The sequence below is a fragment of the Poecilia reticulata genome, chromosome 20, assembly GCF_904066995.2.
Source record: "Poecilia reticulata chromosome 20, P_reticulata-male-v2, whole genome shotgun sequence".
NCBI lineage: Eukaryota > Metazoa > Chordata > Actinopteri > Cyprinodontiformes > Poeciliidae > Poecilia > Poecilia reticulata.
Window position 1 is genome coordinate 6298671 of NC_088849.1, and position 13786 is coordinate 6312456.

The 13786-nt window shown below is 40.0% G+C and overlaps 1 protein-coding gene across 2 annotated transcripts in view; it reads right to left on the bottom strand.

The window, feature by feature from the left end:
* LOC103482325 (partitioning defective 3 homolog) overlaps window positions 1-13786 on the bottom strand; it is a 388210-nt gene that overhangs the window by 164787 nt on the left and 209637 nt on the right. For both annotated transcript variants that reach the window (XM_081602034.1, XM_008438421.3), the window contains one exon: window positions 824-1010. In XM_081602034.1, the coding sequence (XP_081458160.1) occupies window positions 824-1010 (187 nt within the window). The remainder of the gene's footprint in view (window positions 1-823; window positions 1011-13786) is intronic.

The following is a 13786-nucleotide window of genomic DNA, read 5'->3' on the forward strand; positions in this document are numbered from 1 at the left end:
ACATAGTACTATAGTTTTCAACTTTATATTGTATGTGCAACGTCATGCACGGGTGTCCAAAGTGTGGCCCTGGGGCCATGTGTGGCCCATACAGTGATTCTGTTCAGCCCCTGACCACAGGTCTGGAATAGTAGGTTTTGGCCAACAATTGATAACCCCCAAAAAATGTTGACATTTTTTCCTCTTAGTAAGTCTAAAGTCCTGTTTAAGTGTCATTAAAAAGTTTGTTTTTTGTTGAGCAAGTAGAAAAACTACAAGATTAAAAAAACTAATTTTTAGCATTTTTAATTTAATGAGTTTTATGGACGGCCAGTAATTTAAATTTGCCAGTTTTAACAATCAGGACAAAAAGTTTGGATACCACTCATGTGGTGAAATGGTTATCTTATTTAATTGGGTTGACCTTAGCCTCATGGTCTGCCATAATTTATTTTTAAGGTTTTTTATTGGCTCTAGTGGCCTTTATATTTGATAGTGAATTGACAGGAAAGGAAGTAATGGGAGAAGGAGGAAGACATGCGGCAAGGGTCGCCAAGGCCGGGAATCGTACCTGTGACAGCCGCGTCGAGAATTAGGGCCTCCATATGTGGGTTGTGCTTAACCCATGCGCCACCACAGCGACCCTTACCACCATACTTTGCTTAACATTTGGCAAAATATAATGAGGTTTAGAGATATGAATAGGCAATACTTCACAGCAACTATTCTTTTTAGTTAAAAATCTTAAAACAACCAGCATCCTGCTTCCCTTCGCCAAGGGTTACCTAGAGTTCAACGATACATGAAAAATTTAACTAGTTCTAAAGAACAACTCGCAACCTACCATTCATTATGACTGGGCACCTCACGTATCCAGACAACTGGGTTTTCTCCCACAAAGCCCATGTCGTCGTGGGAACTGGAGGACGACTGGTCAGACAGGTGGGCAGGAAGCAGGGGCGGCCTATCGTCCTCGATCATCACTGTGTCGTCTTGTGGCATGTTCACAGTTGGAGAGAGCTGGTAGAGGCCTGCAAAAGAAATGGAAGCGGGAAGCATTTGCATAAGTTTCTTCAAAAGTATGACTTTCAAACTTTAAAAACTCCATCAATATTCAATTCCATACAGTCAGGGAGGCCTGATAGCACAATATCTGACAAATATGTGATCATACTGAAGCAACTTCAGACTCCGCTTCCTTCAAAGACGCGGTGTGATAAACATAATAATATCTTGCTTCACAAATTGCTAAGATAAAGCATCCAGCCAACAGATAACTTCAGACAAGGACAGCAACACCGTGTGACTGCACAATGAACATTTCCTATAAGACCGTTTCAAGGACGCTGGTGTAAAAAAGGTTAAAACGAGTGCTAATCAGGGGAACGCTGGCAATGCGAAGCACACAGGAAACTGGAACATTGTTCTAAAAAAAGGCAGATTGTTTATCAGAAAATAATTTTGATTCTCAAGAAAAGCAAAGACACACAGAGAAACGGGTCGGAAGCTAAAAAATTCAGTTTTTTTTCTGACCACTAAACACCATATTGAAACAACAACACACAAATAACATGCAAGCAAAAACTCTTCTTGGTGTTGCTGCTGTAAAGACTTAGCCACTAGAGCCGGATTCATTCCTTATAAAAAGTGATTTTTTTTCATGCCATTGAAATATACATGCAGAACATTTTCTTTGCAATGCCACCTGTGCTAACTAGGCTAATTTCAGATGCATACTTCTGAAATGACCATTGTACCACAGCGACATGATGTCACCTCTATAAATTATTAATGACTACTTACAGCAGAAAAACGAGACAAAAAAAAAAGAATGTCATTTTCATGTAGTCATTTTAGTTCTTCAAATCAAATCAGAATTAGCTAAAATTGATCCTGACAGGTCAAAGTTTTCCCAACGACAAAGACTGGAAACTGGTAATAAATTACTCTTGGGTATCTGAGGAATACAAAGGATCTGGGTTGTTTTTCATCCGTCTCTGTCTCATAACCCTGTGAATGAGCTGACCGATACAAAGACAAACACATTCTGACTGTAATCAAGTACACCTGCCAAATAGCAGCTAGCAACTGACAACCACAAAAAGGACATTATGAGATATAAAGGGAGCTTAAAAGACCTGCCATCCAGAATCAAGTCTACTATTACTACAGACTAAACTTTTTTGACACAAGTAGCCATTTTCAAGGACGAACGCCGAGGAGAGCCTCCCTGATCTGTATTCTGTCCCTCCCGACCCTCCCTGCTGAGGACATCCACAATTGCTCCTTTGCTGCTCCTCAGGAATCAAAGTCAATGGGGAATGTTCTGGCACTCGGCACCAAGGGCAGCGGAGGAGCCGCTCGGCTGCATGAGAAGTGGAATTACAACGCTCAGTCGGACGATTCACTCAGGCTATGACACACGCATCAGCCCAAAGTCAAGACCCATTACCAGATCACCTGCTCGCCATTAAAGGGAAGGCTTTTCAGAACTTCCTGTGGCCTTTGCTTATGTTTCCATTATGAAACAGAGCCATTTTCCCAAACCTAATAGCTTAGGAACAATTGTGCTTAATCACTAACAGCAGACAACAATATTTACCCTGGCGTGATTCCAACGAGAGAGTTCTTAATTTGACGGTGGTGGGGGCAAGACATGCACATGATGAATGAACACGGCGGAGGAAAGTCTGAGCAGCAATCAGCACAGCAGTGAAATGTATAGCTGAGTATAAGGACTCGCTCAAGCAAAACAAAGAGGAGGAGAAAACCATGGACGGAAAACAAACGTCTCGTACACCGTATGTAAATAAAAAAATAAATAAATGTATAAATCGTGGAGTAACTAGAGTCATTTGTCACAGATATGAGGGCTCTGATGATCAATGTATCTTAGATGCATGGTCTACGACAAAGAAAAAGACTTTGACACTCAAGACTGTTATTTACCCAGAGTCTTGTGTAAACATGGAAAACAGAAGACAGAAGTTACATTAATTGCATTATTCTAAGTGAAAAAAGAAGTGATATCATTAATTCAAGTCGCTACGACAAGGCTAAATTTCTCACTTATGCTGTGCCAATGAAGAGTTAAAACTCTGGTTGGGAATCTGTTGATAATTAATGGCTAATTATCAGAGACGTTACTAAAGTCTGCAGTTCCTCTACTAATGTGAGAATCAGTTCTGGAAGAAGTAGCCAAGTATTAAACACAAAATTTACTACAATATTGTTTTGTTGATGTTTGCTTCATGAAGTGCAGCGAATGACAGGTATGGTATCTTGACAACTTGTGTGGTTCATCCAACCATCCAGGTCCAACTGGACTTACATGCAACAACATCTCTAACAATCATTAAGCCAGCAGCCTTACAGTTTGTGCTGCAAGTCATGCAGATATATTGGGGGAAAAGTGAAATGTCTCTGTTTTATAGGATGGAATTTTTGTCACTTAGTTCCATATTTAGAAATCTTCAGCTTCTCTCTGCGTCGCTCTTTACAGTCACTTAATTTGACTGGAATTGTAAATACTTCAGTTACAATTTTGCATCTCATTCATCAAAATTAATGAACTGAACTGAAGTTCCAGCCTTGTTCAAAACAGAGAGCAAACATCCTAGTGCATTAACAAGAGGAGCAAAAGGCAGCATTTTTGAAGATTGAAGCAATATGACTGAATCCAAAATTATGAATAGCTCTGGCAGATTTATGTTTAAAATAATATCTTCATTAACATGTTTATCCTGACTGGATGCAACATAAATGTTCTGGAGTCACCCAGAACATTTATACAGCCAACTTGAATTCTAATAAGGTTTAATAATTTAAATAAACTTCAAATGTTTTGGAGTTCATTACCAAAACCAGGGGAAAGTTGGTCAGCAATTGCAGGAAGGGTTGTTGCAATGTTGGATTGTTGCAATGTTATAAAGGTGTAAAGTAGATCACTTTTACTATTTAATGATGACAGGAAAAATATAGTTTTTATCTGTACTCATTTCACATTGAGTTATCTTTCGAGAGATACCTGTGTCATTTCCAATCAGACAACAAAAAAATAAATAAAAAAATGAAATGAAATGAATTTTAGGTTTAACTGCATGTTGAGTCAGATTATGTTAGGAAACATGGCTGTCCTGTGGGAACTCCTGTTGGAATAAAATATCTGAAGAAAAACCGAAATGGCTTTCTCTACAATGTAAGGAAATGAAATGGAAAACAATCGTAATGCTAACATATGCCCCAGGTTATTGATTGCATTTAATTCACTACAAGTTAAAGCATCAAATATTTAAGCATGTTCAATTCAGTTACATTTCAAATATTAAATAACTAACCCCAAAGGAAAAATTGTAACTCATTTATCCAGCGACTGTAACAGAGCTGCTTGAAGAAGCTGCTGACAAATTTAGCTGCATGGTACTGAACTAAAATAAGAAACAAATGGTGAATGCCTCCTTTTAAATAATTCAGATATGTAAGAGGGACAAAAAAATAATTTGGTCAGTACGTCCCTCGTTGCTAAGTTTAGGTGTCTCATTATTGCACTGAAAATGTCATGGGTCCAACCTGGAGTAATGCAGCGGTTTGTGCCGTCATACAAAAGGTTGTATGTTTTTGTGTTGTCACTTACACGCCCAAGAATGTAGCATTCGCTTGTGTTCACACAATGTCTTCTTCAGGACAATACATTACAAATAATCACCTCGTATTCTTTCATGACGGCCTGGCACTTAGCAAAGGACAGCTTTAATTGGAAGCTGGGAGCTTCATAAAAATTCCCAGCCAGGAACTCTTGACACAAGACGCCAAAGTGCAGATGAAACATTGTTAAACTCGTTCACTTTTGCACACATGCACACACGTGTTAAGCGGCTATTGGAAAGCCACAGCCGGGCCAGCGGTGATGCTCGGAAAGGTGAAAATAATTAGAGAAACCGGAGCACTTTGTGTTCTGCAGTTGTCAGCATAATGAGCCAAAGCAGCCAACCCGCAAAACCGACGCTCCTTATCCTCGTTGCACTTGATGCCAACGTGACTGTGTAACCGGGGGAAACAAAGCAAGGCAGGCAAAGGTCGAACAATCCAAACGGCACAGAGATCTGTGGGGACGGGCTCTTGAGTTCATAAAAACCTGGGCTGAACAGGAAGCAGCACTGTGGTTCAAATCAAGCCACCGAGTAGGTAGTTTTACCACAGCTGACTTTTACCAGCTGCTCACAGCCTCAGCGGTGAGAACAGCAGATCCGATCTAGAGGTTTTCGCATCCATCAGCCATCCAGATGTACATTTGCAGCTCTTTGTTATGGGAAAATGTTCTTTTCTAACTTTTCTTATTGGTATAATGACTTAATAGAGGACATTCTGATTTATCTAATGTGCATGGAATGTTGTACCAGCTGTTCATAAACTTCATAAAAGACTCAACTTCATAAAAGTTGACTCGTGATTATTGTGGGGTTGTTTTAGTTTTAGTTTTTTGTTTTTTTTATTCAAAGCTGTTCCTTATCTAAAAGCACCAGAGCAAAAATAACCTCAAAAACCTGAGCGCTGTGAATGCAATTATTGTTTTCTACCCGACCCCAGAACTCATATCTTGGCTGAAAAATCAGAAAAATGCTGTTATTTAGCTTTTTATGACCTCAACAATCCTGAAAAAAAAAAAAAAAAGAAACTACACAAGAACCTTTTATGCAATTTTTTTTCTTTTTTGTTTGTGGAAAAAACAGAGGAGAAAAAAAAACATGAATATTATGAAGCTATTGGGAATAATCAGCACAATTTTAAAATGAGTTCACATGGGAATAAATATGACCAATTATGATAAATAGTCCACAGAAAACCAGTCCTCTCACAAAGTGGATTATTCAGTGTTTCTGCACAGGAGGCTCTGTGTGGCAGGAGAGTTCCCCGGTAACATGACCGTGTCGCTGCGACCTGATGCTCTCACTGTTATTAGAAATGGCCACTTATGAGCCACCTCGTCCCGAGGCAGATAAACGCCGCCGGTCCCCTTATTCCAGTTAGCGTCCTGCTAAAAAAACACGGAGCAGAAGTTGTTGGTCGCCGTGTGCCAAGTAGCAGTAATGTAATAAGTAAGCCGAAATGTTAGAGCTTAACAGAATTACAGTTAACAGCTGAAACACATTAAAGTCAATTCGATTATGGTGATCATTAATTACAGTGTTGGAACACAGAATTTCATTGGGATTGTGCCTCAGAGAAAACTAGTTTAAAAAAAAAATCAATAAACTACCTAATAATCAGAGATACAGTAGGTTTTACTTTTTATGTCGTTGTCAAAAAATATTTGCACCCTTTGAACTTTATCGCAAACCAACGTTTGTAGTGCATTAGTTCGGAAGTGGACAATCAGATCATAGGTGCTTTATTATTTCATGCTGTTTATACTAATGTTCTCTTTCGGAGAACGTCACAAAACTGCAGGATGTATTCCAAGATAAAACAAGGCAGAGCTGAACTCTAGTTGGTGTGGACTGTGGTGTTTTTCAGTTTTCAGTCAGAGGTATAAGGGGCTAAATGCAGATACATGGCTCACTGTTCAGATTTTGATTTGTAATAAAAATTAAAACCAGTTAATGAATGTCTTCCATTGACTTTGCAATTATACCCTAGTTTGTGTTGGTTATTAAAAGGGCAGTATAATGTATTCTCCAGGCATAAAGTGCCATTTTATAGCACAGTCAAGTATCTATGTTACCTTGAGTTGCTATAAAAAAGCCCTCTTTATAAATATATCAAATATGACTTAAGATAAATTTGACTTTGTAATTTAACACCTTGAAATTGGGTCTCTGTGTTTGTAAAAAAAAAAAAAAAAAAAAAAAAACAGGTTCTTTCATCACAGCAGTTCTCCACTATTAACCCTTTAACAACATTTTTATCAGCATTTCACTGAGAAGAAGCCTGTACTATAAGTTCAGCAGATCCGCAGTTCCACCAAGTGTTTGCTAATTGCTGCTGGCTAGTCTGAAGGAGCTGAGTGGGGGAGGGCTGTTCTGAGGGCGGAGGTTCGTTGGAAACTGCAGCTCCAAGGAGGAGCTTCGTCTCAAAGGCAGAGTTGGGTCCACCCAGGTGTTTTGCACATCTGAATGGTTGCCACAGAGTTGAAAGAATTTCTCAAACATGCATGAACGAATCAAGTCAACACTTCAGGTTTGCTTTTGATGAGGGAATAAAATTGACTTTTTTGAGCTTTTTTGAGGGGCAGTATTTTTTACTTAATACTGCCCCTTTAAATGAACACCCACTGAAAGACATTCATGTTTGTGGTTGACAAAAGGTGAAAAAAAATTAATCTTAATTGTTGAAATTTGGGGGAAAGAAGATAAGCTGCTTCCAAGATCCTGTGTAAGTGCACCCCTCACTTGTGCTGAACTCTTGTACTACTGAAGTGGTGATGTTCTTCCTCCCTCATCCACAGACTGATGAGCTCTCAGACCTACAGTGCCACCTGGCTGCATTCATCCCCACAGACCAGCGCCTGACTCCTCTCTCTCCGTCTGTCTGCTGACCAGGCTTTGCCCCTTCGAACACTGAACTGTAAGGTGAGAGGACACACTAATAGCCCCACACAATCTCCCTTCTCCTTTATGATTTCTCCTCTGTGTTCTCTCGCGTCCTCCTTCCCTCTCTGACACTTTGGCCTATTGATTTGACTGGAGGAGAGATCATTAGTTGATCCCTGCTGCCGTGGCTTTAAAACCCATACATGGACTGCAGCAGGTAATCACTCTAAGTACACACCGGTGAAAACCAATGTCTTTATGCACACAGGGGGGAACGTCTGGGCCATTTTTCCGGCAGGTTTCCACCATGTTACAGGACCCATTCCCACATCAGCACAATTGATCTGGACATTTAGTAAAATGGGCTTCGATGACAAAGGCTTCTGCAAGAAAGACATATTTAAGATGCATGGAGTTAATTAGTGATTACTTACTGCAAGCTTGGAAAAAGTGAGCACAGGTTTTATTATGAATCGCTTCACTGTGAAAATGTGAAGATTTTATCGCTCCACCTTCTAAAATGACTCACCGCATCTTATTTAACCAAACCCCTTTGGACAGAGTGTTCAGGTAATCATGACAGATTGTTCCAGTAAAGCTTTGAAAACGGTAAAGGTCTGGGATACTGTCAATTTCATGACTGTCACATTCCTTCATGGGACCAGGGGGGATCACCCTTAGATATTCTGGACACAAAGTTAAGAAAGGTCATGCTTCCTCACACAGCAGCCCACACATTGTAAAAAAAAAAAAAAAAAAAAAAAACATAAATCCGGATGGAAGAGGACAGAAGGGTCAGAGCAATCTCTCCTGGAGCAACTGGAACAACTTAAACGTCTGAGTCATCTGTACGTTGTCATTAAAAATAATAGATGTCAATGGAAATGTACTGTCATATTTATTAAAATTAGAATATTCATTCCAGTGAGGCTTGCTTGTCAAGGTTTTTTGAGTGGATTGTTTATCTGCATCTCCATACATCGGTCAGGTTACATTTGATGGGCAACAATCTGATAGCTCACTAATAAATAAGATAAAACGGAATGGTCCCAACACTAATCCTTGTAGCACACCATCAGAAAATGCACCATATAGAAGCATTACCACAATGTCCTCACAGCAGCGTTCCTCACTGTGGAGCTCATCGCGTTGCGTGTACAGTTAATGTCAGAGGTATTGAAATCATGTTATGAGAAGAGTGGATTAAAAGAAAATTGCACATTGTTTTCCCTCCAACACCTCACTATTCTCTTAGGCTGCAAGAGAGAAAAAGAGAGAAAGTAAGGCTCAAAAAAATAACAGGAAAACTCAATTTTTAGCTCCAAGTTGCTGTTTTATCCTTTCGAGTTTTCAGCTTGTGTGTGTCATGAAATGGGTGAGATCTGGAAATGTGAAAGCTAAAAGTTGGGAGGCTAAGAGTTGAGGCTAAAAAGCTAACTGTACAAACCAGGCATGAAGATGCTGCTCCGTAATCATTTTATCACCCAAGTGTGAAATGCATCATTTTTGGTATATGCGTATGAGAAACTATTACCTCAATACAAAAATTTATAATTACTTGAAAACATGGCCTGTCAATGATTATTATTATGATTGCTCACAGCAGAAAGAATAAGAAAGCTGTTATTTTTATGGAGTAAAAAGTTCACAATATTTCTGACTGGTTCCTACCATTTTTTTATGATTTCTTTTGGCTACACTGACTGCAGGGTTTTGCACCTTAAGCTCTACAGTACACATTACAACAAACATTTTCATTTTTTTTTTCACAGTCAAACAAGTCCAGCTCTGTGGTTCCAAAACTCTGGTCCAAATCTAGGTGTTAGTAAGGCACCGATACTTGGTGTGAATCTGCTCGGGATCCAACACATAACGCTTCAGCCCACAAGTCCCAATTTTCACCCCAGCATGTGAAACCCACACCTAGCGACGCTTTTCTATTACAGACAACCCAAGTGAAGCCGTGTGCGATCCAAATGACCTTGGAATAAAAATCTTATGTTTACCATATCCTTCCGCTGGAAGTGTTTGGGTTTTTTTTTTACCCTAAATCTCGATGTAATTTCCCCTTTTGAGGGGAAAATGGACTTTATTGACATATTCTTCTTCAATTCGTCATCAGAGGTCATATTGGAGGAGAAGGCATCAAGAACAATTGAAACAAAATAGAGTATTTTTTCAAACACTACTGCACATGGTGCACAAATGCGTAATGTAAGCACATGTGAAGCTGAAGCTGTCAGTAACTCGGAACACCAGACCGTAAGAGGCAACTCCCACAGTTCAAGAAAAATTATTATTACAGTCAATACGATACCACTGTACCAGCTTAAAAGCAAATGTCACTTAATCAATATCTATAGTGTTGCCATGGTAATCACGATTCCCATATTTAACCCAGCTGCACAATTACAAAAGAACTGTTCTCAGAAAAAAAAAGAGAAAAAAAAAGAAAGAAAGAAAATCAAACACTGTATGTGAAATGTTGGAGCGCTGCGTCTTTTAGCTGACTTTACAGGACAGAGACTACTCACGGCTGGGCAGGAACAAGTTTACATTTTCGCTGTATTGATTTGCCGCCAACTCCGATAACTCATGATTAGAGCCAGGTCTTAATTTTTCAGCATCAAAACCTTTCCATTTCATTTAGCTCTGAGTCTCGGTTCATTTATGGAAGCAGAAGCTGCATAATGGAGCCGAGCAAAAGAGGAAAGAAAAAAAAACACCTGATTTGATTAGGGGACTCCTCTATCTTTGGTCTTCCTGAAGACCAAAAAATAAATAAAAAATCCACTAAGTTCTGAAAGCACTAAATGTTTGCATGACTCAAGCGAGCAGAGGTTGTGTATTTGTCTTCAGCTGCGTCTGGGCAACGCGCAAGGTGTGTACGGCGCCACAACTCAAACTCCAACGTCTAACCTTCATGATTCAGTAATTTAGCAGGTTTAGATACACTCCACATCAAGCTGTCAGTCATGCCCTGGCGGCTGTGTGTTTCCTGACCTCGCTGAGCCCGTCTCAACATCTGTCCTCTAACCACAACTGTCACGTCTCGTGCACCAGGCAATATGTCTGAGTCCGTCTGAAATAACACCCAGAAAAAGACAGAGGGGAGCCGGCTACTCGCTGTCAAAGCCCGCAGACATTTACCATCAAACATCTCGTGTCAAAGCGAGGAGCCAATTTGAGATATTCGCACGTTGCACAGAACCACGATTTGAAATAAAATTCAGTTGGCAGGTCCACATTATGTCACAATGTATATATTTAATTTAAATACAAATATCAGAATGTGTATTTTATTTAATGAACCAACATTAAATGTTAGAAGAAATGGTAGAGGAAAATTGCTTGGGCTCTAGTATTTACGCCCCTTGACTCAAAAACTACAATGATAGTTAGAAATCAGAGCATATACCGATTATGCCTGGCATAAAAAACCTCAAAGACGAACATACTAAAGAAAGGACCCAACCAACCAATCAGCATGATGGACAAATCAAGACCAAGGTCGACTTAGTAAGATAGTCTGCCTATCCCTCCAGGCACTCTCTGAATGAATATGACACTTTGGCGAATGTCATACGAACAAAACAACTAACCTTGATACAAGAAAATATGTCATTTATTAGAGAGGCAGAAGAAAAATACACCAATGATGCTTCAAAATGTTAAAATGGACAAAAGAGATGGTCAGATTTCTGGCTCTGGGTTGATGAGACTACTCCTGCCCTTTCTTTATGGAAAGTAGTCATTGTTTCATTTGAAGCTCAGCAAAACTTACATTTCAACAAATGTGGAATAAGGTAATGTAGGTTAGATGAGACTAAAGGTGCATTCAGACCAGCTCTGTTTAGTCCTCTTTAATCAAACTCTAGTTTATTTGAATTGAAAATCCAGTTTGTTTGGGAAGGTGAGAATACATAATCGAACTCTGATATGGACCAAAAAATTAATTCTGCTCCACCTAAAAACCCAGGAACCGGTTTGGTTAAAGTGAACACTGTCACAGTTCAATGTCAAGCGAAGCAAACTACAGCGCAGGGCATCCTGGGTAAATACAACCAAAACAAACTCTAGTGGTAGTTTGAGAAATGGTCTTTAACCAAAAACCAAAAACAAAAGAAAAATCCTTTAACTGCTAATATCTGATGCTACTCCATTTCTGTTTACATTTTATGGAGAAGGAAATACAATACTGATTTCTCATGTCTTCTTCAGAGGCTTCCATGCCGTTTCCTTCAGTAGTTCTTGCTGCAGCGCCTCCACAGGCAACTGGGTGAACAGGTTTTTCAATAGTTTGGATCGTTCCACAGAGCAGTGTGAAACCAAAACACACCAGAAAATGTAACATCGCAATTTTGGTCCCCAATCGAACTGAGTCTGCTGGACTATCAGGTATGAAAACATTTCAGCATCACACAGCATTGGTTTTTCCAGTTGTGCCAGCACTTTTTTAAGAATTAAAGGAATAATAGATGTTAATACACAGACAACTAGATACTTTCTGAGGTGGATGCCTCAAATCAAGCTAAGAGTTTTCAATGTGCAAGTTTGAAAGTGACTTACAAGACTTCACGTTTCAAATGAAAGAAATCTCTCGCAGGGTGCATGCTTGGGGATATATGCAGTAGATATATGCAGATATATTCAGTACCTCAAGGAAAAAAACAGCATTTACACATCTAACTGCATACTACATGTAGAATTCCCTTCTAATAACTCGACATTTTCAAAGCCGTTGGCACTTATATATTTTTGCAACATTGAAAACTGAATCAAATATGATACTGATTTCTTCTATCACAACAACAAAAGCCAAATAGGAATATTTAGTATATTTAGTAATATAGTGCAGAACATTGTTAAGAAGTATTGGTTGCCAAAGCTCTAGAAGCAGCATATATCTGAACAACACATGAATTGCAAAATAAACAGCGCCTCAAATTACTCCAAAAATAAAGTCAAGGAAGTTCCAACCAATCGGCTGGATAAAAACTGGACAATTCACCAATTAGATATCAGCTGCTGAATATCACCCGTGTGTCAAATCTAGAAATGCAAACCCAAGATTTGCTACACACAGGAGAAGTGTGTCAGTTTAAAAGACGAAGACCTGTCAAAGAACCTCGACGCAGGTTAATAACGGAATAACTCGGGAGGCAGACTGAAGACGTGGAGGGAAAATATCCCGACATTTTCTCGCAGCGAGACGAGACAGACGCGTCGGAGATCTGAGAGCGCCGAGCTTCAGCTGCGATAGCTTACCGCATTGGCAGCTGCTCCGCCCACATCCCCAAAACTTTTCCACTTGCCTCGTTTGACATCTACTCTGCAGGCAGAGACAGATGCCCCTGAAGCTTCAATAAGGTATGAAAAAAAAAAAAAAAACTTTTTTTTTTCATAGCAACCCACAGTTACAGTTGATCAGAACATCGTTTTGAAAAGCCAGTGGAGTAAATAAACATAGCTGTGTAAAGCAAGAAAAAAAAAAAAAAACTTGGATAATTTTAGTAACAGAACAAAGGAGAGGAAAGATGGAGATGTGAGAGAGAGAGAGAGAGAGAGAGGGAGAGAGAGAGGCTCAGATGGAGGTAAAGTGTCAGGAGCAAACCTTATTGATCTGGAGTCTTAATTAACCGTCGGATGCCTCTGACTCAGTGTCTGATCTTCCATGATCAGTGGCAGAGTGGCATCGCTCTCAGGGGAGTTGGAAGAGAGTGGATGGAAACGAAACAGGAGAGTGGGCGGGCGAAGGGCAGAAGGGCAACACTACATAAAAAAATGGCTACAAATTCACTCAAATTTCTCTAAAGCAAATGTTCGACTTAAAATCTGAAAAGAGAACCAACCCTGTTTAGCAATTTCTCAAGAACCTCCTGATTTCCCGAGAAGGGAGGAGGGGATAGCCTCTTGCCACGCTCTGTCGTCCCTCGCGCTGATGCAATCACCTTCAGACTCTGAACGTGGATATGTGAACGGTTCTGTCAACGTTGAGATGACAGCGGTGACTGCTTGAGGATTGAATTGCCAATTCTAATCTACCTAAGAAGCCAAGATCTTGGCCCGCTGATTTAATTCGGGCCAGAATTGGAATTGACCCAAATGAAACCAGTGGAGTGGAGTGAAGGTAGGGGGGATTGGGGCTGACGTTAATCCCTGGAGGGTGGGGTATGGGGAGGGGGTGGCTGAACAGCGAAATTGTGTTTTGTGGAATGTGAAGAGGAGAGATCGGGCTTTGAGGATGATGTCGCGCGAGACCCAGAAGGAAAGAGGTG